Raw genomic sequence first — 25,329 nt, 5'->3', positions numbered from 1 at the left:
GCATAATCAGTTTAATTATGGCTTTACCCCCAAACCAGAATGCTTGCCACTCACTATGACCATAGTTGATCTGTGAGTTATAACCTTTAGGTCATATAGAATTGCTTTATTCATAATATTACACATGGACAACATATTAACAAATTGGTTGAAGAAGAAAACGCTCATTCTCTTGAAGATGAACACTACATAAACAAGTTCGTTAAACATAGCTTTTAGTCTTTGATGAAATTGTCACTTTGTTATACTCTTGTATACAATGACATTTTTCCGACAAATAGGTCGGAGTAGACCAATGACTAACGGGCTAATTTCTATTCTGTTGGTAACAATTACATAAGGAAATTAGAAACATAGAAAGACTGGTATGTTTGAAAAGAGTATTTCTGCTTTCTTTGCAAGAAACACTGATGTTTCAGACAATAGAAGTTCTGTTTTTACGAGTATGCAAGAAACAGGTCTTAACCGAGCATATATAAGACCTGACTGGAATTGTAAATCGAACACAATAAAGATAAATAAGCCAGTCGTGTATCTGTTGTAAACACAAATTGAATACAAGCCAAAGATGTAAAACAATACGTGTTTAGTCTATGTCTTCTACTTTAAATATTCTTCAACGAATAAAATGTCGAGATTATTTTTATTATAACAACACTACCTGCGGGAATGATCCATGAGTTTAGAAGCGTTAGGCGAACTCTGAAAAAGATGAGAAAACATCCTTTAAATTAAAGCAGTTCGTCAGCTTTTATTTTTACTCTTGTCTTGTTGTTTAGTTGACTATATGACCAGTTGTATATTTGTATACATGTAGTTGTGAAGTAGTAGTCTAGTGGTCTAGTTGTCTAGTTATATAGTTGTCGAATTGTCTAGCAGTTTAGTTGCTAAGTTGTATAATTATGTAGTTGTCTATTTGTCTAGTTATACAGTTGTCTAATTGTCTAGAAGTTTAGTTGTGAGTAGTCTCATTATTTAGTGGTCTAGTTGTCTAGTTATATAGTTGTTTAATTGTATAGTTGTATAATTGTCTAGTTGTCTAGTTGTATAATTCTCTAGTTGTATAGTTGTATAAATGTCTAGTTGTATAATTGTCTAGTTGTATAATTGTCTAGTTGTATAATTGTCTAATTGTATAATTGTCTAGTTGTATAATTGTCTAGTTGTATAATTGTCTAGTTGTATATTTGTATAATTGGCTAGTTGTATAATTGGCTAGTTTTCTAGTTTTGTATAATTGTCTAGTTGTATAATTGTCTAGTTGTATAATTGTCTAGTTGTATAATTGGCTAGTTGCATAATTGGCTTGTTGTCTAGTTGTATAATTGTTGTATAATTGTCTAGTTGAATAGTTGTCTAGTTGTATAATTGTCTAGTTGTATAGTTGTTTAGTTGTATAATTGTCTAGTTGTATAATTGTCTAGCTGTATAATTGTCTAGTTGTATAATTGTCTAGTTGTATAGTTCTCTAGTTGTATAATTGTCTAGTTGTATAATTGTCTAGTTGTATAATTGTCTAGTTGTATAATTGGCTAGTTGTATAATTGTCTAGTTGTATAGTTGTCTAGTTGTATAATTGGCTAGTTGTATAATTGGCTAGTTGTATAATTGTCTAGTTGTATAATTGGCTAGTTGTATAATTGGCTAGTTGTATAATTGTCTAGTTGTATAGTTGTCTAGTTGTATACTTGTCTAGTTGTATAATTGTCTAGTTGTATAATTGGCTAGTTGTATAATTGGCTAGTTGTATAATTGTCTAGTTGTATAATTGTATACTTGTATAATTGTCTAGTTGTATAGTTATCTAGTTGTATAATTGTCTTGTTGTATAGTTGTCTAGTTGTATAATTGTCTAGTTGTATAATTGTCTAGTTGTATAATTGGCTAGTTGTATAATTGTCTAGTTGTATAATTGGCTAGTTGTATAATTGGCTAGTTGTATTGTTATCTAGTTGTATAATTGTCTAGTTGTATAATTGTCTAGTTGTATAATTGTCTAGTTGTATAATTGGCTAGTTGTATAATTGGCTAGTTGTATAATTGGCTAGTTGTATAATTGTGTAGTTGTATAATTGTCTAGTTGTATAATTGTATAATTGTCTAGTTGTATAATTGTCTAGTTGTATAATTGTATAGTTGTATAGTTGTATAGTTGTCTAGTTGTATAATTGTCTAGTTGTATAGTTGTCTAGTTGTATAATTGTAAATTTGTATAATTGTATAGTTGTATAATTGTCTAGTTGTATAGTTGTCTAGTTGTATAATTTCTCTAGTTGTATAATTGTCTAGTTGTATAATTGTCTAGTTGTATAATTGGCTAGTTGTATAATTGGCTAGTTGTATAATTGTCTAGTTGTATAATTGGCTAGTTGTATAATTGTCTAGTTGTATAATTGTCTAGTTGTATAATTGTCTAGTTGTATAGTTGTCTAGTTGTATAATTGTCTAGTTGTATAATTGTCTAGTTGTATAGTTGTGTAGTTGTATAATTGTCTAGTTGTATAATTGTCTAGTTGTATAATTGGCTAGTTGTATAATTGTATAGTTGTATAATTGTCTAGTTGTATAATTGGCTAGTTGTATAGTTTTCTAGTTTTGTATAATTTTTCTTTCTTCCATTCTTTTCACAATCCTACAGCCGTAACTTCGGGTTAAGACGACAAGATTCTAACTGTTATTAAATTAGGATGCAGATGCAACCTTTTCGATTTCATTCCATGGTATGATCCTAACAAAAACAGTGGTTCCTACAGTCCCATTAAACCATCAATTATTATAGGGAACGCCAAATTGTCTTTTACCTACAACTTATGCGAAGCAATGTCCTCATCCTTTCGCTAGACCTGACATTGGATTTCCGGAAATATTCTAATTCGTATTCCTGCATGTAAGAACGGCAGCGTCTTAAATGACTTTGGAAAGAGGATAACATTTTAGTAGTTCTCTCTGTACACTAGTATGGAATTGTTTTAGGAAAGTATGCGATGGTGGTTTGTTCTTATTGAGTTAACTTGATACAGCTCCAAAGAGATCCCTCCAAAGGACATTATATTGGATTGTTTTAGGCAAGTGTGTTATAAGAATGTTTTATTGGTGGAGTGCTTATACATTTATTCAAAGCATATGCTAATGAAATGGACATCTCGAAAGGTTTGTGATGCAGATGAAATATTTAAGATTATTCTCGATATCTATTATGCGTAAAAGGATTGTTTCAGAAAAGTCTGCCATGGGCATTTCCTTCCGAACTGTTTTAGTTTGGAGGTAATTTTTGACAGAACATTAACATGGCTTTAACGTTTGGAAAACTTAATATCAACATCCTTATTCTAACATGCATTTTGCAAACTAAAGTTTACAGTTACAAATGCAATTCAAAAGAATTAAACGGTGATTTAAGATGCATTTTGATTGGTGAAGCGTGTTCCCAGGAAAGCCCATGTGATATAATTTTCGGATTCGTTTGTGACAATGGAAAATGTAAAGGTCAGTATTAGGGATAAATAAAAACTAGAATTAGGACAGCGTTAAGATAATACGCCCGAAACTATTGTGATATTATCGCAGTAACATAGCATTCACTGTAAACCAATTAAGATCAATCGCATCTCAACAATTTTCGGCATTTTTGGCCTGCCATCTCCTATGAGGGTTAATGGTTAACTTGTTCTGACACGTGTGAGCCCCCGAAAACTTATTTTACCCACAGTAAACTCAATTGTTTTAACTGACAACTCCAATGTGGTTCCCACAACATTTACTTACAAACGTATTTGAAAACAAAACTGATCTGGAATATGTTTTCGTCTTGTTGATTGTCTCTTTGGTTTTCCCCTTTGATTTGAATGCCCTTAAACCAGATTACATACTATGCCTTCCCTATTAGCGTTCAGTGCACTTTAATTCAATTTATCCGTCAGAATCTGTTACTTTCCTCTTGAATGGACATGTTTTCAAAACAGATAAATGTGTTAAACATGTTCCTGAATATATATGTACGACTGTCTCTTCAGCATGTAATTGTACCACTTACAGAAACGATTAGATAACGGCACAGACACAATAATTGATAATTGTTTAATGAGTATAGGTAATTAGGTATAGGAGAAACGAACATGAAGTAGCTACAATAATGCAATGGGGACCAGGAGGCAGCGAAACACATACTGTATAATGGCATAAGGGTCAAAGGAAAACGCTACACGTACATTTGCAAAATAGACAACTCTGTATTACAGCCCAATGCTTTTGTTTATGCAAGAAGGTGTTATTAGACGGTTTGATAATGGAGTAACATAGTTGGAGTTTTCCGTAATGTCACTTTTGCCTGAACAACTGCATGATATGCGTGGAACCCATCTGTTAACTGGTGCTAAAGGTTTTGGCAAATTATGTGATCTTTAAGCAGCACTGATTCGAATTATTAATTACCAAACAAAGTGTGTGCATATTAACCCATACTTACGAAGCCACGTATTGTATTTAACGGATTTTCGAATTTAGATGATCACATATTTTAACAGATGCTCGAAATTCAAAAAATAAAATAAAAATGCATTCATGTTTTATATAATATTTAGGAACAACCATTTTCGGGAGTAAAACATAAATCCTAAAAGTTGCGACATGTTCTGGGGTAATAAGGAGTTGAGCAAATTTTACGAAAGAAGATTCGATCAAATATTTGATCAAAAAGCATTTGCACTTTTTCAGAAAAGCCTTTCGACAATATAAATATGTTTTGTGTCAAAATGCCAAAGACTATCTAATCAACTATATAAAATAATGAAAAATGATGGATTCAATTAATTTCCTGGTTACAAAAGTGAAAATTTCTTTCTTGAAATAGCTGCAGTCGCCACAAAGCCTCAAGCCATTGTTAATTGGGTAGAACTGACTGTTTTGACACAAAAACATATTAATTTTGTAAAAAGACATTTCCGGAAAAAGGCCTTTGGATTGGAAATCTGATAAAATCTTCTTTCGTAAAATTTGCTCAACTTCTTATTACAGCTACACAAAGTCATGTCGCAATGGATATATGTATAATGCTTATTTAAAGATGCATTTTTACTCCAAGAAAAGATTTTCCACAATTAGTAATATTATTTTAATATTCCAAAAAGGATGAATACATGTCGAAAACAATGGTTCTTATGAAGGATACCGAGTTTGATTTGAAAGAAATGAGCATTAAACACGGTATTTTTACCTTATGAGAACTAAAGTAGACCACAGTAAATCTTTTAGCATTCACCAATCATTTAATATTCTTGCGTTTTCAGCTATTAAATACACGGTTATAATCGTGTTATCAGTAATTAATGTTTTCAATAAATGCATTATTTAGTAAGTAGTTAAAGGTTTATCAGTCAAAATTAATGTTTGTTGTACATGTGTATGATTGATTTTGAATAAGAGTGTCACTTTAATATTTAACCTCAAAACTAAAGAAAAAAACATTATTTTGTTTTTGGTTCTTTAAACGACCATATGTGACTGTGGAAGGCCGTCGTAAGATGTATATCTTAAAAAAGAAGAAAAGGCTTATTCTCTTACAGCTGAACACTATAATTTTGTACAACTTCGTGAAATACTAATACTGCGAACATTTACAGAAACTGACACTTTGTTATTAATTGCGCACATAGGGACATTCTTTCGACAAGTATGATGGGGCATCCAGTGTCCAACGGTTAAATTTCAATTTAATTTTGCGTTCTCAAATATTCGAAGTTCATTTATGTAACAAAACACGTTTACAGCATTTGGAATGAAAAGGAATGGTGCATTTATTATATGATTATATACATTTGAATATGCGACGAAAGATTAAGTACAAGTCCCATAAAATTGGATGTACAAACGATTCAATGCGAGGACAGAAACTTAGAATTAACCAGTATGTGTGAAAACAGATAGCATAAAAGGACTGCATAAGCAAAACAATTTCAGCTCACCTTCTTCTCGGGTAAGAAAAACAATAAGCAAACGAGTCCTATCTCAAATATGTATTCGTTACACACGGCTGTTCTTTCCAACAAGATTGTTATACACATAGTTTGTTGACATGAACTTAAAATCTGTATTGGCTTTATCACGGCCTCTAAACGCCAGCTCCACCACTTTACGGTGGTACAAAGAAAAAGAGCTGTCGACACTTCCGTGGTGGAGCTGTGCCCTATATTTACATAAACAAACGTGAGTATGATTTATATTTTATTTGATAATTTCATTTTACTGACATATTTCGAAAATCGGAGAATGTGGTACCGTGTAAGAACACTTCTACTGTAGGCTGGTTACTATTTCGTTTCAATATTGTGCAAACTGTGGTGTCAGGAGCTTTTCTCCCGAATCGAACTGGTACATATTTTGTGATCTGATTGCATAGAAAGTACATTTCGATGCTTACACACCCCGTAAGAACATTCTCACGCATGCAAACATAACTGTTATGTATAGTACTTATGCCGGAACACAACAAAACTGATAAGCACTTCTTAAAAAGGAAAAATGCACATATTTATAAAAGTGGTGGCGCTGTTGCCCTAGTGGTGGCGCTATCGAGTATGTTTTGCGCTTGAAGTAATATAAAATGTAAACGCTTTTGGAATGAATACAAAAGTTGCTATGTTTATTATTCATTGAACATTATGCTGGTTATGCATAATACTTGCGGAAACAAAACTCTACGCGAACTACTCTACGCGAACTACCGTAACCTTACTGAAAACTATTTCGAAAATAAATGGCTAGGTGCTGTTAATTTTACCATATAACTATAAGTATCTATCATGTGGATCCGGTTATGAGAGAGGTATTTTTGCATACCGAACGTGTGTTCCCGGTCATTTGACCAGTGCTGGAAAAACGCATCTTACACCACCATGTAAGATGAGTTATGCGCCACAACGCGCTACTTCTTATTTCTTTTATTGTATGGTTTATGAAAAGTACATTATTTCATTTCAATAAAGCGCAATCAATTATAAGTATGCAATTAATTCAAATAGATAATGAACAATCGTAATAACGCGATTTAAATAGTTACTATTTGACATCAATAGTGATTTAAAATTACTGCGCTTTATGACGTCAGTAAACAAGGTTTCACGCGCTTTTTGGTAAAATGTACAAAAGTGCGTTTTTTACCTCAATTCTTCCACAAATTGATAATTTTAGATATGCAAGAAAAAATATCAATCATGTTTTTCCAGTACGGAAAGAAAAATCGGTCCTTCGGTCACGCTACGTGGCCGGTAACTCGGTAAACCTCTTTACCGGCTTACACGCGTGCACTCGGGTCGGATTTTCTATCCGTACTGGACACACATGATAGATACTTATATTTATATTGTAAAATTAACAGCACCTAGCCGTTTGTTTTCGAAATAGTTTTCAGTAAGGTTAAGATAGTTCGCGTAGAAGTTTGTTTCCGCAAGTAGTATGCATAACCAGCATAATGTTCAATGAATGATAAACATAGCAAATTTTGTATTCATTCCAAAAGCGTTAACTTTTTATATTACTTCGAGTGCAAAACATACTCGATAGCGCCACCACTAGGGCAACAGCGCCACCACTTTTATAAATATGTGCATTTTTCCTTTTTAAGAAGTGCTTATCAGTTTTGTTGTGTTCCGGCATAAGTACTATACATTACGGTTATGTTTGCATGCGTGAGAATGTTCTTACGGGGTGTGTAAGCACCGACATGTACTTGCTATGCCAATCAGATCACAAAATATGCACAAGTCCGATTCGGGAGGAAAGCTCCTGACACCACAGTTTGCACAATATTGAAACGAAATAGTAACCAGCCTACAGTAGAAGTGTTCTTACACGGTACCACATTCTCCGATTTTCGAAATATGTCAGTAAAATGAAATTATCAAATAAAATATAAATCATACTCACGTTTGTTCATGTAAACATAGGGCACAGCTCCACCACGGAAGTGTCGACAGCTCTTTTTCTTTGCACCACCGTAAAGTGGTGGAGCTGGCGTTTACAGGCCGTGTTTATGATATGCTGTCATTATGATATGTTGTTCAAAGGTAATTTCACGAGGCAATCACTAAATATGACAACCTAAAATAAAAAAAATCTGATGTTGGCATTTATGCGTATTTGGTAAATACTGTATTCTGTTGAGCAAACGACAAAACGTCACCACTTCATTTAATTAAAATATGACACCATTGTTTTCACCAACTTTGAGGGATGGGGAGTGAAATGTATTTCCTCTAGTCTCTTTTTGCTGAAGTCTTATGACACGCGATGCTCGAATTCCCGTTGTCCTAGAAAGCCTCTGGAATGATGTTGGAGAGCAAGATTTTACTTAGTTGGAACAGAGTAATTGCCTTTAACTTAGTGAAACATATTGGTAGGACACATACACTAGTGTGACTAGCACGTTTATGAAAAAGATTATCGTTGAAAATCTTTCCGCGCTATACTTTCCGCGCTATAAGTCGTCTTTGTGTCGACTTTGTAACTTCACTTATGAGAACCAATTTTATGGATAATGGGCTTGTCCTTGTCGTTTCCATTACCATATGAAGTAGGATTACTCAATTTGCGGCATAAATATTTACACCTATTGACGTAGTCTCGTGATTTATTACGGAAGTGTAATGAGTATGGTGTGAACTTGAAAGGATTTTCCTCATTTTTTACTGTGACCATTTGCAGCTTGCAGGAAACCACCCTTTCTTATACAATACATATCGCATACATCAAACAGGGAAGTTCTCCTGACAAGTATGTCAAAGAAAAGGCTAGGGACTAATTTACTAACGCTTTATCACATTACCAATATGTATAATTCTTCACTTGATTCGTCTTTGACACAGTCATACAACATGAACAAGCGATGAGGCCGAAAACGTTATATCTAATAATTATCAAATAGAGAAGCAAATAAAATTTCTCATTCCTCGATATGATCCGACGCCATTAAAAACTTATACAAACGGTGTTTCCTTACAATTCATTTAACTTTTAACTCTTTCCATAAACAATTAATTGTCTTTTATCCGAACAAAAGACAAAACAGGCCGAATTTGACATTGGCTTTATGGAAAGGTTCTGATTTGTATTCCTGCAAGTGAGGAAGGCAGCGTCGTATGAATAGAGGTCTACCATCTTAGAATATCTCTTTGTTTAAGAAAGTATACGATCGTTTTTTGTTCCTATCAAGATGATAAAGTACCATTCCTATGAGTTTTTTCCCAACGGACATCAGTATTGAACTGTTTTAGGCATGTTTGCTGTCAGTTACTTTTTATTGGTATAGTTTTAATATATTTCATCATGAGAAGTAAACTGTAATGGAATGGACTATATACAGACGAAATTAGTATGGGTAATTCTCTTAACAAAAATATGCTTAATTGGTTGTTTCCAGAAAGTCTGCCAAAGGCATTTCTTTCGTTCGGAGATCATTTAACACAGAGCCATAGCATGGCATTGACGTTTGAGAAATTTATAGTCAACATCTTTTTTATTACATGCATTTTGAAAACTGAAGTAGATAGTAAAAATGCCACTCAAACGAGTATAACGTTTAATTAGGATGAAGAGTGTCGATATGAGACGCGTGTTTCCAGGAAAGTCCATGAGATAAAGAACGCGGACTGTCTTGTGACAATGGCACGTGACGAGGACAGCATAAGGGAGAGTAATTTAAATTGGGTTTATCGAATCTATAAAGACAAAATCACTAGGAGTCAATTAATATTCAAACAGTTCTCTATCTTCTAGCTTTCTCCCTTGATGACGAGCAAAGTTATTTATGACAATTCAAACACGAGTGGTTTAAGCGCTCATACACTTGTTTAACGCTAAGTGAACTCTTTATATTCTCGTAAATCGTCCGCAAGCAGTCGTACCACTTACAAAAACAATCAAATAGTGGTACAAACACAATAATTGTTTTTTTGTTGTTGTTTAAGTTGTTTTATGACTATAGGTATAAGATAAACTAACTAAAGATACTACAATATGGAGACTGCAGAAACAAGTCTAGCAGCCGAAAATGTATTGTTAAATGCCACGTGTAATGAAAGAATGGTTCATGTTCCACGTTTTAGTATTTTAGTGAAATTCAGCTGAAATTGTTGAAATTGTTCTACTTTTGTATGTAAACATGCATGTGTTTGATGGGCGAATCGTTCTTATTACTCAATAAACAGTATGTTTACAAAATAACCGAAATACGTGTGAAGATCAAAAGGAACGTTCCCCGACTCCTCATATAAGTCCTCATAATCGTGATATTAGGTAAAATAATGAGTCACACTTACTTTTTATAATGATATCCGCTCTTTGGCTCTAGCTCGGAAGTGTCATTGGCTCGGAAAAAGCTATTTTTATATACAGCTCCTAAAAGAGCTGGAGCCACTGTTTCGCATCCATGTGCATGCTGCACTTTCTTGGATTTTTAATTACCAGAGAGTTAATTAGAACTCACACTTTCGAACTAACGCAATATATAAGATACACAAAATCAAAAGTTAATTTTAGGACTTTATTAATACAGTATATTAAGTATGTATACATTTAAAAACACCAAATCGAAGTGTTGATCAATATAATTAAAATATTTATCTAGATTTCTGTAGATGTACAATGGGAAACATTATACATTTGCTGACGAAGAAAAAAAGAAGTCTGACAGAAATGGTGATTTTTTTTATTTGTTTTTAATTAATATATCATTATAAAAAATCACCATGCCTGACCTATACGTTTAGTCTTATTTTCTTGTAATCATTTGTTAATTAGTGTGTGATATGGTATTGTTAATATATTAAAAAATATTTTTTTATGATATAGCATATGTTGTAGAAAACTAGAAAGATTTGCTGCGGTATAAAGGGATCATGAACAGAACAGAACAGAACAGAACAGAATGTTTATTCAACTTAAGCATATACAGCTCATCGTTATAAACACAAAGATAAATACAACCCTATCAATTCAATATTCATAATCAATTCAATATTGCATGCATGAAAGAACAAAATGAGTATTTTGCATTCTATTATTTACAATCAAGTTATACAATACCATGAGAGAAAACAAGCATATTTAAAAATACTAATAGCAGCAGTGAATATGGGTGAATCATGAGTCGATGACTTTTTAATTATTCTAGTAATTGGCGAACGTGATTTCTGTTAATGTAAGACAGAAGTTATCTGTAAACATTATAAGAGAGATTTTGCGTTCTATAATAAATTCAGAGATTTCATAATCAAATGATTCAATTAAACCTGGAATTATTAAGCGTTTTGGCAAAGTTTCGCTCACAAATATATTTTTTGCCGATGGTGCAATGAATGCATGACATTAAATAATAAACGCTGCACTTGTAAAGTGAAAAGCATAGATTCTAAGCCATTAAGTGAAATATCAAAGCTTTAATCCGAAACAGGTGAATGAAACAAAAGCCAAATTATCAATTAACGTGTCGTAAACGGTTCAAGTGAAACAAATTGTTTTGACAGATAAGTTCTTCAATTGCAAACAATTCCAAGAATTTATTTATTTTTGCATTATGCGTTCTGTATTATAATGCAAACTTTCTGATGCGTAGCTCAATGTTGGCACTTCAGGCCAAAAAAGTATTTTCAACTTGTTAGCGATTTTCTTATAAATCTTTTTTATTTGTTAAAACAATATACAAATGTAGTGGAAAACGCGCTAAAGTGCATCCTGCATAAAAAACAACAACACGGGATTATGCCCCCGCCCCCGCCAACGCCCCTGCCCCCTAGCAAACCGTGCCTACACATCACTTCGTGTCTAACTACACCCTGACTTACTTGGCTATGAAATAAAAACGTCCAACCTAAACGTAGAACTAAAGCATAACTGCAATGTTTTTCCGATACAAATCTTCAAATTTGAAAACAAAAATAATGAAACTAACTTTACCAGTGTGTGTATACCACGTGATAAATTACGTCATATATGCTACGTCGGAAGGCAAAAAAATGCTTAAAATAAAGACTTAAATCAAAGATAACTTTTTATTTACAACACCATTTTAAATGAAACAAAGGACAGTCTATGCCGCTTAAAGAGCCCCGCATGTGTTTTATTACCAAAATTTGACGAGGTCATTAGTTTCATCAAACACTTTGACAAACCTTTTTCCAAAATAATGTTTTGACAGTGCTCTGTCAGACGGCCGTATTGTAAAAAGGTTTGTCGAAGTGTTTAAAAAAACTACACTCTCAATCAAATTTTGGTAAAAGACCGAAAGTGGGGCTCCGTAAGCGGCGTAGACTGCGCTATGTTTCATTTAAAATGGTGAAGAAATAGTAAAGTTATCTTTGTTTGAAGTCTTTTTTCAAATCAAAATATTGCCTTCCGACGTAGCATTTATGACGCAATTTTCACGTGGTATACACACACTGTTTTTCTTTCGCAACAGAGGAGTAACCAGTGTTTTCTAGCAATTTTACTTTTTACGTGTGATATGTTACATTTTGTATTATACACTCTCATGTCAAAATTCACTTTATAGTTTGTTTTCTGTGTTTGTATCATTATCTATGCTATTGTTTGACTGTATACCATTTACATACATGTATGTTTGAAAAATGTGTAATTGATGATAAGCTGTACATGCTTACATCAAAATAAACTATGTTATTTCAAGCTATGTCCTATTGCCTTATTGGAGTTTACTTAATCAAACATTCTAACCAATTTGGATTAAGATTCAATGGAAAATGTATAAGTTTGATGTTTTACTATAATTTTCTAATAATTTACGTGATTCATAAATAAACTCGAAGTTGATTTAAATGTCATAAAGGCAAACATTAGGATCAAGTTTCGTAAAAATTGGATAGAAACTGGTTGCTGTTTCGTTAATATGCAAAGTATAACCAACTTATGGTGAGTTGAATAAAACAATATCCCATACAATGCCAAAAGTTATGATAGAAATACGATTTTCAAAATAGTATGTGATATACTATTCCATATTTGTAGAGCAAATATAGAATTAAAACAATCATGAGTAAATGTAGTTCAAATTCATTGACCGAGTTGGACGGTTGATCGATATACGTAAAAAAACTCTCTATCTGCTTCAGGGCCATACAATCTGACGGAAGCGGGTGTCGGAGAGAATTCTGTGAATGTCACGTGGTCATCAACGCCTTACCATGGCAACGATTACGTCATCATGTACACGTCATCATTCCAGGAAAGTGTATCATCATGGAATACACATGCCGTAAGTATTCAGAGAAAAGCAAAATGTTATTGTTATATTTAAGGAATTTTTATTAATTTTAAATATAGCTCTTCTGCATTTCAATCTGTATAATTTCTGGTTTAGTTGCTCCTTGCAGTGCTGTACAGACAGAAGCTGTAATTGAACACTTGGAATTCCATTTTCTGTAATACAAATTCTTCTGGTTTGTTGCAGTCAGAGACATAAATTCTCATTATATGAGGTTAATTATGTTGTTGCTCGTTTAGTCGCTCGTTAAATGCATGGTTCGTCATTGCGAATCCTGATTTAAGGCATGAAATGGATCTTTATATCTCCTGCTGGTGAGGAAGAGTAATGTTTTAATGCTTAACATTAAAACTCGTGTTATCTTAAAGCTGTTAAAGCTGCACTCTTACAGATTGAACGTTTTGACAATTTCTTATTTTTTTATTTTTTTGCCTTGGACCGAGCCAAGTTTTGCGAAAATCCATGGAAACCAGTTAAATAAGACTGCTGACAAGAATTTGATCGCAGATTTTTTATATTCAAGTTCAAAAATTTATGTTCTATGCATTTTTCTTAAACCGTTAGTATTTAAGCCATAAAACATTAATTTTCGAACGGAAATATGAAAATCTGCGATCTGATTTTTTGTCAACAATCTTATATCATTGGTTTGAAGATATTTACGCAAAAATTTGCTCTTTCCAAGACAAAAAATAAAAAAAAAACTGTAAAAGTGGTAAATCTGTGAGAGTGCAGCTTTAAGCAGAGTAGAGCAGAGTATTAAAATTGAAGCCAATTCGCTAAATTGAAGAAATACGATTGAACTTTCAGTAAGGCAAATCTATTTCTTTTCCTCTTTTCAAAACCAACCCATGGGTATTGTTTATGTGAGGGACCGGAGCTCTGATAGTGTGCAGTGGATTTGTGCAAGTTTTGCCACACTTAACGTGAGCGGATGAGCGTGTTATGCTTATGTCAAATTGTTCTGTTCTGTTCTGTTTTGTTTCTGTTCACATATTACTGCACTTTGTCAATATGTTCCAGAGTTATTTTCTCTTCGACTTATGTTTAATATCTCTCGCCTCGGCGTTTTCGATCAAGTTGCAGGCTTAGTGTAGTCGTCGGCTTTATTCATGGCAAAAGCGTGTAAACAGATCAACATAATATTATTCGATTAGAACTTTGTACACAAGTTATGAATATGAATACATATCACTGTTGCAGGGGCCATAACTCTTGATTTTATCATTATTGAGTTATGCCCCCTCTCGACTTAAAAACCACAAACGGACGTTAGTAACGGCCTAATTTGCTCCTGATTGTTTCTGTCATTGCAAGGGCCTTACTAAGTTTATTGATAGGGTGTATTCATTGGCAAAATAGTGTGCTTACTGGAAAATGTTTTGAAGAAACATGATAGCAAACTCTATATTCAGAACACGTTTTCTCTAGTCACGATAAGAGAGCTCTGAATCATGTCCATAGCACGTGTATCGGAATTAACCAGAGAAGCAAGAATAGGAGAAAACACTCGGACAATTTAGGCAGCCATGATACTTTACTGGCTAAAATCATAGACACAATATTAAGCTCATGTTTCGGATGCATGGTAACCCTTTATTATTGATTGATTTTTCTTTAAATTGTAATACTCTTTATAATGATAGAAACTTGAATTCTACCTATGATAAGATTATTTGGGATACCTACGATGCCAATGTGTTACAACATGCGTTAGATGGTAAAAAACGATTATTTGATGAAATTACCAATAATTTATTACATGACAATGCTGATTTTGATGTATGTATAAATAAACTGTGTGATCTTATTCATGATATATCTTTTCAGCTGAATGGAAAGTCTTTTAATGTAAACCCTCTTCGTAAATGCAACACTAGAAAATCATTGTGGTTTGGTGTAACTTGCAAAGAACATAAAACTATATTTTATCGTTGCAAAAGGGTATTTAAAGATTCACCTACGAATGAAAATCGTTTAGCTTTCTTAAATGCTAGAGCTAGCTTTTGTGGTGTTAAACGCAAAGCAAAGCATGTTCTTTATACTAAGGAACGTAATACATTATGTACTCTTAGTAAGTCTAGCCCAAGAAAGTTCTGGAAATATATAAACAAAAATAAGGCTAAACCTATTTCTAGTAGTAACGATGTCGATATTGATGATTTTATTAAACATTTTAAGAATATATCAAATACTCCGCACTTCAGCTCATTCGACAACGACGTTTTTATAACCAGAGAGGAACCAATAAATGTTGATGAATTAGACTGCCCTTTTACGATCCCAGAAATTTAAAAAAAAACTATTTCAAATTTAAAAAAGACATAAAAGTCCTGATATGCATAATAATGTTGCTGATTTTTTCATTGATTCTAAGCATTTTATTTCTCCCTATCTTGTTAAGATTTTTAATTTTATCTTTGACAAAGGAATTTATCCTGAGGCTTGGTGCTGCTAACTATAGAGGTATAATATTATTGCTAAAATATTTTTAATTACCTTACGGAATAGAATAAACAAGTGGTGTGAACGTGAACATATATTAAACTCATCTCAATTTGGGTTTAGAGATAGCCTTAGCACAACTGAATGTATTTTTATATTACACACTATTATTCAGAATGTTATTAATAATAAATTTAAGTTGTATTGTGCCTTTATAGACTACGAAAAGCGTTTAATACTGTCATACATGAAGCGCTTTGGATTAAACTTTTGAAATCTGATATCAGTTGCAAAATGCTTAAAATGGTTCAAGCTATTTATCTCAATGTTAAGTCTTGTATTAAAGATTCTGCTTGTATGTCATATTCTGAAATGTTTAACGTTACTCTTGGTGTTAAGCAGGGCGAACCCTTGTCTCCAGTATTGTTTATTATTTTATAAATGACATTAAAGATTGTATAGATTTTACCAACCTTACGGAAAAAGACTTACGCTTGCTATCCATATTTATGCTACTATTTGCTGACGATACTGCGTTATTCACTACCAGTACAGATAGTTTAAAAATTACAACTGGACACTATATATTAATATTCATGCAAATGGGGCTTAAAGATAAATGTAATTAAAACCAAAGTATGTGTTTTTGAGAAAAGAAAAAGCAATTGTACATTCAATTGGTCTATCAATAGTGATATTATTGAAATTGTCAGTGAATTCTGTTACCTAGGAATAAAGTTTCATTACACTGGTAATTTATCACGGGTAATATATACTTTAAATGAGCAAGCTTTGAAAGCATATAACCATTTATTATCGGTATTTAGTCGTGTCAATATAGATGTTCAAACAAAACTCTCATTGTTTGATGCGCTTGTTGTACCAATTATTCTATATTGCTCTGAGGTATGGGGGATTTACAACACAAATGACGTCGACAAGTTGCACTCAAAATTTTGTAAATTGCTGTTAGGAGTACGCCCCCAGACTTCAAATGCAGCTGTTTTTGGTGAGTTGGGTAGACTCCCATTGTCTGTCATATGCAAACAAAGAGCTTTAAGCTACTGGGCTAAGGTTATGAAAAACCCAGATTCACTTATGTTTAACTTTTTACTGAACAATGTAATTTATATAATGGTTTAAATAGAAATATCGCTAATAACTCAAATATAAACCTATGGTGTTTATCAGTTAAACGGGTGTTAGATAATCTCGGTCATGGTAATATTTTTTTTTTAATTTAATGCGGATATCAATTATATACCAAATTTGGTGCAAAGACTGAAAGATCAATACGTACAACAATGGAGTGGTATATTGTCTAATCAACCCAAGATGGAATACTATAAAACATTTAAATGCGAATTTAAATACGAAAAATACTTTGTTTACTTTTGATTGTATTTATAATACTAAACTTAGACAAAAGTTGTCACAATTTCGATTATCTTCACCCAATTTGGAAATTGAAAGAGGTAGATTCAATAATGGTATTAGGGCAGAACGTAAATGTAAATTATGTGCACAGAATACTGTTGAGTCAGAATTTCACTTTCTACTATGTTGTTCCACTTATAGTGATATACGAAGAAAACATGGAATAAAATCACACTGGCCTAGCTTACTTAAATTTAAGAATTTATTATCCTGTCAAAATGTTATTATTATCCTGTCAAAATGTTACGGTTATTAACAATGTTGCTAGATTTATTTCCGAAGCAATGAAATTTCGGAAAAACTCCAAATTTTGGCTGCTTCTTAATTTTACTTAAATAATAATAATAGTAATGTCAAAAAATATTGATTATAATTATAGTTATTATGAAAATGACAGAAATAACAATAATTAATCATGATTTAGTTTGTATAACTCGTTAATTACTTAATATATTGATTATTTCAATTGTCAATATATATACATTTTCATATGCATTTTATATCATATTTGTAATATTTGTTCATGTACGTTTGTGTCTTGGCCATATCGATATTTATGCAATGTGTAAATGGCCAAAGGCAAGATGCCGATTTGCCAATAAGAACTTGTAAACTTGTATTATTGTGGTTTCATTCGAAAGGGCTTTAGGTGTTGGATCGTAGAACGATGCAGCTAATCGGTCATTTGTTCACCGTATACTTCGGCAACAGACCACTGTAATTGTGCCTAAAAACTAATCAGCCGACTAAAGTTTGAGTTACCCATTTATTTCATGGAATTCGTTCGAGGGTTTTTTAAACTAATAATACAGGTATTTTTCTATATTTAAGAAAGTCGTTTTGTCACTCACTATTTGCCAGAGACGTTGATAAAAGACATTATGTCAGCACAATGGTTCGTTAAACCGTGGTGATTTATTTCTTCCACACATGATTACCATTAAAAGAAACAAATGGAAAATCATATCGGATAATGTGCACAAAAATGTCCATTTTTTGCCATAAATCAAGATTTTCCTTGACAAACAATGATATAGCGAGATGCTAAACTACAAACAACATTATTTATCTCATATAATGGGAATTTCTATATCTCCGCCTGGAGCAATTTGAGTCAGCATGAAGTATGCGCCGGAAAATGGTTTACGTCTAGTTACGAGTTAATATATATTTTACACATTTATTTATGTTCTCAAAAAACATCTCAAAAGACATCAGTGTCCACATCGGAAAACATTCTATGGTACTACATTAAAGTTAAGAAATGAAAACAAGATATGGCCATAACTTAAAGACATTGCTTTTTTGTAAGCACACATAAATAAATTGGTCTACGAATTAACCATTACTTTTGCTATTTTAATATCAAAAATACTTTATTATCTGCTGAACTGGTTTTACTTGAAAGTCGCTCCGGGAACTCGTTTAATTATATACAGAGGTTCTATACGTTTAAAGAAAAGATGTGTTTATGGTTTTATAAATATTGTTTTAATACTGTCACGAACGCATGAAATGTAGTAAGATATTGGCAGTTTTCGCTAAAGATTCTTCTAGACTTAGGGCCAGGGGACAAAGATCAACTGCAATTGCAAATTTGTTATCCAAATTCTTCTCTTGAAGCCGGAAAGTTTGCCGAACTCACTTGTCTCGGAGTGTGTTTTAGTTGAAAATCTAGGCACCGCTGTAAAATCCGACCAAGTCTATATATGCATACGTGTCGTTGGGAAACCGTTGTTCCATATTATGCAATGAACCAACCGCCCCACCCGTGCTAATCATTGACTTTAACATGTGTAATGTAGTACAAACTGGAAATGGCGATGTTATACAAACATAGTATCAACTACACAGCTAATAATCTGATTTGTTTTAGAAATTGGCAGACAGAATTTCGTTAGCGAATACTTTATCAGTGGTACTTAAATGCAATTAGTCCGACAAAGAATAAATCATTATTAGATCATTTTATTGCGTGCACAAGCCAAGTAAATTTAGATGGACTTCATGGAATTATTGCTCGACTTCTTTAGGAGAACTATAAATTATCATGAATCAACGAAATAGTGTCAACATCAGTGAATTTATATAGGAGATGTCTATCATAAAACAGATATGCAACGGATGCGAAAAAAGACATGTAGGTATGATGGTATTTGTTGAATTCAGAAAATCATAAACGATTTTTGTTATTTTGAATAAAGGCAAGGCTCTACAATGCATAATACATAAACAGGCGATAACAGGCAAATATAATGCACATAGATAACAGGAAAATGGCTACACAATCACGTTTAGTATTATTGTATACATGCTGTGCACTTATGACATAAATACAAGGAGTTCTGCAAAGTTACCAACGCAAAATCATAAATTACCACGTGACACTGGACGATGGAGTAATATCCAAAAAGACAATAGAAAATGCACATGTTGCAATAGTACGATAGATGACTAATATCACGATTTAATAGAATGTCCTTATTTTTTAAATCTTAGAAAAAGATTAATAAAACCCGTATTTTATGAAACACCGAGATATGATAAATTCCTGAAACTCTTTACGAGTACGAATGAAATGAGTTCAGAAACCTATATATCAATATTTGTTTAACGCATTTTTTTTATTAAACGTTTATCAGCCGTTGGTTTGGCCTGTTCTAATTAGAGATACTGTCCAATGATATACATGTATAGGTTATACACTTATATACATTCTCTTCCGAGTATTTTTATAATTGGGAATATGTTGATTCGTCTGTTTTAAAATGTTTTATCTTGACATTATTATAATTATATATATTATATGTAATTATATTTGTAATTTGTAAGCATTTGAAACTGAAGGTATAATTCCTTTCGAGCAACTTAAACTCAATGACAATGTATACATTGTTTCCATATTAGTAGTCATCATATGCTTGAATAAAGTCTCGTTATACATGTATGTATAATGTAATCATGTTTGTAAACTCTTTTTTTTTGTATAAATAAACTTTGGATGTTGTAGATGGGCTTTTGTCACAAAAAATATTTTTTGAATCATACCCCGTGATGGGCTAAGAAAAACAGCTTGTAAACTATTGAGTTGTGAGATGCCCCCCCCCCCATAGTCCTCTTTGATTGTTTTCTTCATGGTAGGTGGTTAACGCGACGTGGGCGACTCTTTACAACCTGACCCCCAGTACCCGCTACTACATCAGGGTGGGGCCAAGACCCGACCCACAGGCCAACCTCAGCGAGACACTCCTGATACAGACGAAAGGTGGTATTTAATACACAGCATGCGGTGGATGGGTTATATTCCCAACTGTTACCCTGGTAATGCATCCATATTCGCATTTTAAGTTAAAAGTTACGATAGTTGATACGCACTCGATGGAAAACACAAGAAACATGTAAGATTATGGATCGATAGAAACAATTCGGTGCAAACGTGTCTCTTGGAGATGAAACTCCATGCGTAATTATTTAAAATAATTGCCTCAATCTGAGAATGAACCGAGTAATTGAGTAACTGGATCCAATTTGTCTTTTATCAGTAGCGTTGTTATCTTTATCTTTGTGATATTTTCAGCCAAGTCAAATTGTCTCTACAATGGACAATTAGTGCCTGTTGGCGAGAAATTAGTGATCGACTGCGCAGAATCATGCATATGCGCAAAGACGGGTCATTTTGTATGCGCGCCAGTCTGCTCCAGAAGTGACCTTGACCTTTCCGGCTCGAGCGTATGTAAAGAGGAACTGAATGGGAGCTGCTGCGACCGTCTGAATTACTGTTTGTATGGTACGTGTTCAGGGCTAGAAAGTATCCAGTCGGGGTAAGGTCGATAGTGTTTTTTTTCCGATCGCCTGATTATTATAATCGACTTCTTGATATTTTTCCACCTTCAAAGTCCTTTTCGTCGTAGTTAATGTTGCTATAAACATGCATCAAAATAAGTTTCGTAATGAAAAATCTTGAAAAAAAATCAAATGCATCGAAGAAAATGCAAGGTTTAAAAAAAAACATCTAAAAGTACGCGGGCAATTTCATACTTTTAGACCTTACAGTAAATTGCCGAATTGGTGAAAGATTGAATACAATAGGAGTCTATGTGATTACAATGATTCAATAACAAAGTCGCCTTGTTATGACAGAAAATGAGATTTGTCTTAGAATATTTCGCCTTTGATGAACCAAAGGCATTCCGCTGCCATAAAGCCAAAGTCAATGAATTATTCAGAACACTTATCCAAATTTTATGCTGCAAGATAAAGTTAATTTCAAATGCGGCTTCGTCTAGGAATGTAATAACATAATTTCCATTTCGTGTATGAAGGGCGGCTGCATATTTGCATTGCTTAGTGCTTGTTTGTTGGAAAGGACTTACCTTACTTATTGCATGAATGTCATCGCTTAATCAACGATGTAGTATTTTTTAACATTAAAATAGAACGACCTTTCAAAGTAAAAACGCTTGGAACTGGAAAATATCAGTTTAAACCAAACGAACTGCTGGTAAAATCCCCGCAAAATGCCCCTGTACTCCGGGGCCCTAGGTAAGGCCTATTCCCCGTTATATTTGGCGAGAAGACAAAACCACCGCATTCACCCGGCACTGCAAGGACACCTGGAAGGTAATAACACCGCCCATTTCCACGGCTATCCCCGGACCTGGGGGAAGGGGGGGGGGGCGTGGTTACAATTGACTGGTGCATAACACGGGGTTACCAGGCATCAACATGGCCAACTGCTTGGTAAAGGAGCTTAGTCGGAAACTGCATAAATCGTATACTTGCATGTATATTTAATCAAAATGTATACAAATGTATTTGCATGCACAATTTTTTTTGAGATACTTTCCGGTTATCAATGCAATAACATTGATATTGGACTGTTTTAATATATTAATTTGATATTTTTCACTGCCTTGACATTGTAGCCCGCGCATCGGGCTGGGAAAAAATCAACAACGTCATTTCCAAAATGCGCACACAATTATGGCTCACTTTTCCGAAAAACTACAGTAAACTGTCATTTATATCATTTTAAGCATATAGTAATATAGTTCTTTTAAAAGTGGCTATTAAAAATACATTCAGGCGACATAAAGTTATGGCGGAACCCTATTATGAAAGTCAACCAGCATAACGTCAGCTGTATTAAGTTGACCGATTAAGGTGTTTTAAGCAAACGGTGACAAGCAATAAAAAGCAATACTAGGAAAGTAATCGGGCAATTGAACATCGAAAATACCTATTTATAAAGATTATTCGCGTTTTCCATTATGGCGCCATCTTGAAATTTAAGTAACGCGAGACTATATCGGTATCACGTGATACAATGTTTGCAAACACAAAACACAAAAACGCATCGGAAAGTATTTTAGTTGAAACTTGACAACGATTTACAAATAACTCACGTCAACATTTACCAAATCGGTATAATGGATTCATCTAATACTTCGGCTAAATACCAAACTCGATTTTTATATCATGACCATGATTACATTTACTGTAGCCAAAAGGTCAAATCACGTTTCGAGGTATTCCGAATTAAAATGTCGTTGTCACGTGGTCAAACATGTTCTCGGACTGGCCTTGAAAACACTGGATTTTTGCTATCGGTTTAATCAAACGCTTATTCTGATTCTGCTTCACACAAAAACTGCATAAAACTTCGTCGCCCAACATAAAAGGTGTTTAAACATGAAAAAATCGGCCGTATAATACCCATGGAAGTGCAGTAGCGGTCGAAAAGATGAATAATGCAAATATTCAATAACAAATAGCTAACACAGGTACAAGAATGGTAAACTTGGACCGAAACCACAGTTTCAAGTCACGCAATTTTCTATTTTCACTTTGTAAACAATCAATTGTTCAGCTTATACATTCAATAACTTTTTTGTAAAGGCCTCTAGAAACATAGGTTAAAAAAACCGAGAGACGCTTACACGTGTGGTCTCCGGGTAGGCGTATTTATATTGCGAGAAAGGTGATATAACTTACTTACCAGGTGAAAATACATCCTTGAAACATCGAAATTCCTTTCAACGCCGCCATTTTATTCGACTTCACACAATTTCCCTCACTTAAAATTCGGCGAACACATTTCACGTTGGACCCCCTGTAACGTAGGTATTACGTCCACGAAAGAAATATTGAAAAAAATACAGCCTGACATTAAAATGTCACGAATTCTGGTTGACTTTTGGAAATACCGTTCTCTTCAGTACTCAGGGCCAAATCTGCACCTGCTCGATGGTTTTTTAAGCTTATAACAAGATATTATTTCCGTACTTCTGTGGTGCTTACGTCAATACAGAAATATAGCTTCAGGTGCTCACTCGGTAAAGTGCAATATATTGCATCTTAAACTGAAACTACTCTAATTATTTTACAGAGAATTGCACGTACATGGGTGATTTTGTGCAGCACGAGTATTCATGGGCAATTGATTGTGCCGAGAACTGCACGTGTTATGACGGTGACGTCACATGCGTGCCACTCTGCAATGACGTCACAGCTATACCGGAAAATTGTTCGCATGTTGCTAAAAGCAAAACGTCGGATGGATGCTGTGATGTTTACGACTGCGAAGATGAAGGTTTGAATATGAAAAGTTTAGTTTAATTAGTTTTGCAAAACTCTTATTAGTTCATTATTATTGATTCCTTGTTACAGTACAGCGTTACAATACATTGCCCTAAATATGAGCCACCTGAAATCAGAACATGACATAACGGAACACTACACTGTGTAAGCCTCAGTGTGACCGAATATTTTGCAAAACGATACAAGTGAAAATGCATTTAACGAGTCGGTGGTCTATTTTGCCCTATTGAAATGTTTTGAACATACTAAAATAATGTACATCGATAGTTAAATTGCTGATTTATTTGTGCATTTTCCCCTTTCAGAGAAAGTCTGTTTATACAACGGTACCTCTTACAAAGCGGACAGTTGGTTCTCCACCGGAAATTGCGACCTATGTCGCTGCAGCTCCTCTTCAGTGGATGTAGCATGCGCCGTCCTCGACGATTGCTTTGCGACCGCCTTGCCGGAATCGTCTGCTGTCTGCCCGCGCCCATTTGTTGCGCCAAATCACTGCTGCCAGCAAGTCGTCTGCTTTCCGCAAACAGGTTAGATATAATAATATTTCTGTCGTTTTAAAAGGATGTTGATTTTGTTTACATTTTAATACAAAGTACTTATATAATATACTTACAGAAGCACCCAAAATGCAAGCTTGACAAACGTCTGCCTGATTTTTACATTTTTCAAAAAAGTGTATGACAAGTAAGTTTTTTGTTATATGAACACTGGCATCTTCGACAACTGGTCGGGGTAAATCGGTAAAAAACACACGATATCTTCGACCACTGGACGGAGTATGTCGTGGTCTAAACCTGAACTATCATGATTTAAATAGGGTTAGTGATCAGATACATGTTAAAAACCAAATAGGCTGCAGTATATCTCAAATTTTCCAGTTATATCAATAAATCAGCAGTCAGCCATTATTGATCTAAATCAGGTGAAACGATAGTTATGAACAGTGGCTGACTCAGTTAATAGGAAGTTTACACAGAATAATAAAGACAACTAAAAAACTCGTTATTATGCACTTACACAAAATAAACGGTTATGCAAATGCGTCTCATCGAATCATTTATTTTTGTAAGAACATATTAGCAATCTTTAAACATGACTAAACGTTACAAATGAGCGGGTCTCGTATCCGCTCTATCTTCCCGTATACCTATGATATAGAGCCCAATTTCCATTTCAGATCCACGACATATGTTCAACATGTTTACACTGACAAAGCACGATAACTCCTCCTTGATTGTCCGCTTCAACTTCATTTCTTCAAAAGACGAGAGCTCGGCGGAAAACGCTGTTTTTCACTTCACTACGCATGCGTCAAATACAGATATCAATTCTTGGCCATATGTCACCCTTGCATTTCAAGATGCGATTGCATCCAGTGACTTAGACTTTGATGAATTTGGGAACCATTCCGTTTTATACAAGATAGACCGATCGTATGTATTTATTGTTCCGAATTTGACACTTGACGTCTTTTACTACACCAGATTTCAACTGACGTTCAAACAACGTGATGTCATACAGCCGTTTCTAACTCCAGTCTGGGTAGTGAGACATTCAGGTGAGTTTTACTCTGGATG

At 33.8% G+C, this 25,329-nt stretch overlaps 1 protein-coding gene across 2 annotated transcripts in view; it reads left to right on the top strand.

The window, feature by feature from the left end:
• The window catches only part of LOC128209800 (uncharacterized), a 63,114-nt gene that overhangs the window by 31,122 nt on the left and 6,663 nt on the right, over nt 1–25,329 (top strand). The window contains exons 1-7 of one of the 2 annotated variants that reach the window (XM_052914017.1): nt 2,910–3,486; nt 13,119–13,261; nt 20,294–20,417; nt 20,730–20,939; nt 23,541–23,744; nt 24,058–24,279; nt 24,930–25,310. In XM_052914017.1, coding sequence (XP_052769977.1) covers nt 3,288–3,486; nt 13,119–13,261; nt 20,294–20,417; nt 20,730–20,939; nt 23,541–23,744; nt 24,058–24,279; nt 24,930–25,310 — 1,483 coding nt within the window. In that variant the 5' untranslated portion in view covers nt 2,910–3,287. Of the gene's footprint in view, nt 1–2,909; nt 3,487–13,118; nt 13,262–20,293; nt 20,418–20,729; nt 20,940–23,540; nt 23,745–24,057; nt 24,280–24,929; nt 25,311–25,329 lie in introns of those variants that run through there. The other variant, XM_052914016.1, reaches the window with a different exon arrangement.

The sequence above is a fragment of the Mya arenaria genome, chromosome 11 (assembly GCF_026914265.1).
Source record: "Mya arenaria isolate MELC-2E11 chromosome 11, ASM2691426v1".
Classification (NCBI taxonomy): Eukaryota; Metazoa; Mollusca; class Bivalvia; order Myida; family Myidae; genus Mya; species Mya arenaria.
This window is presented reverse-complemented; position numbering and strand designations above follow the sequence as displayed.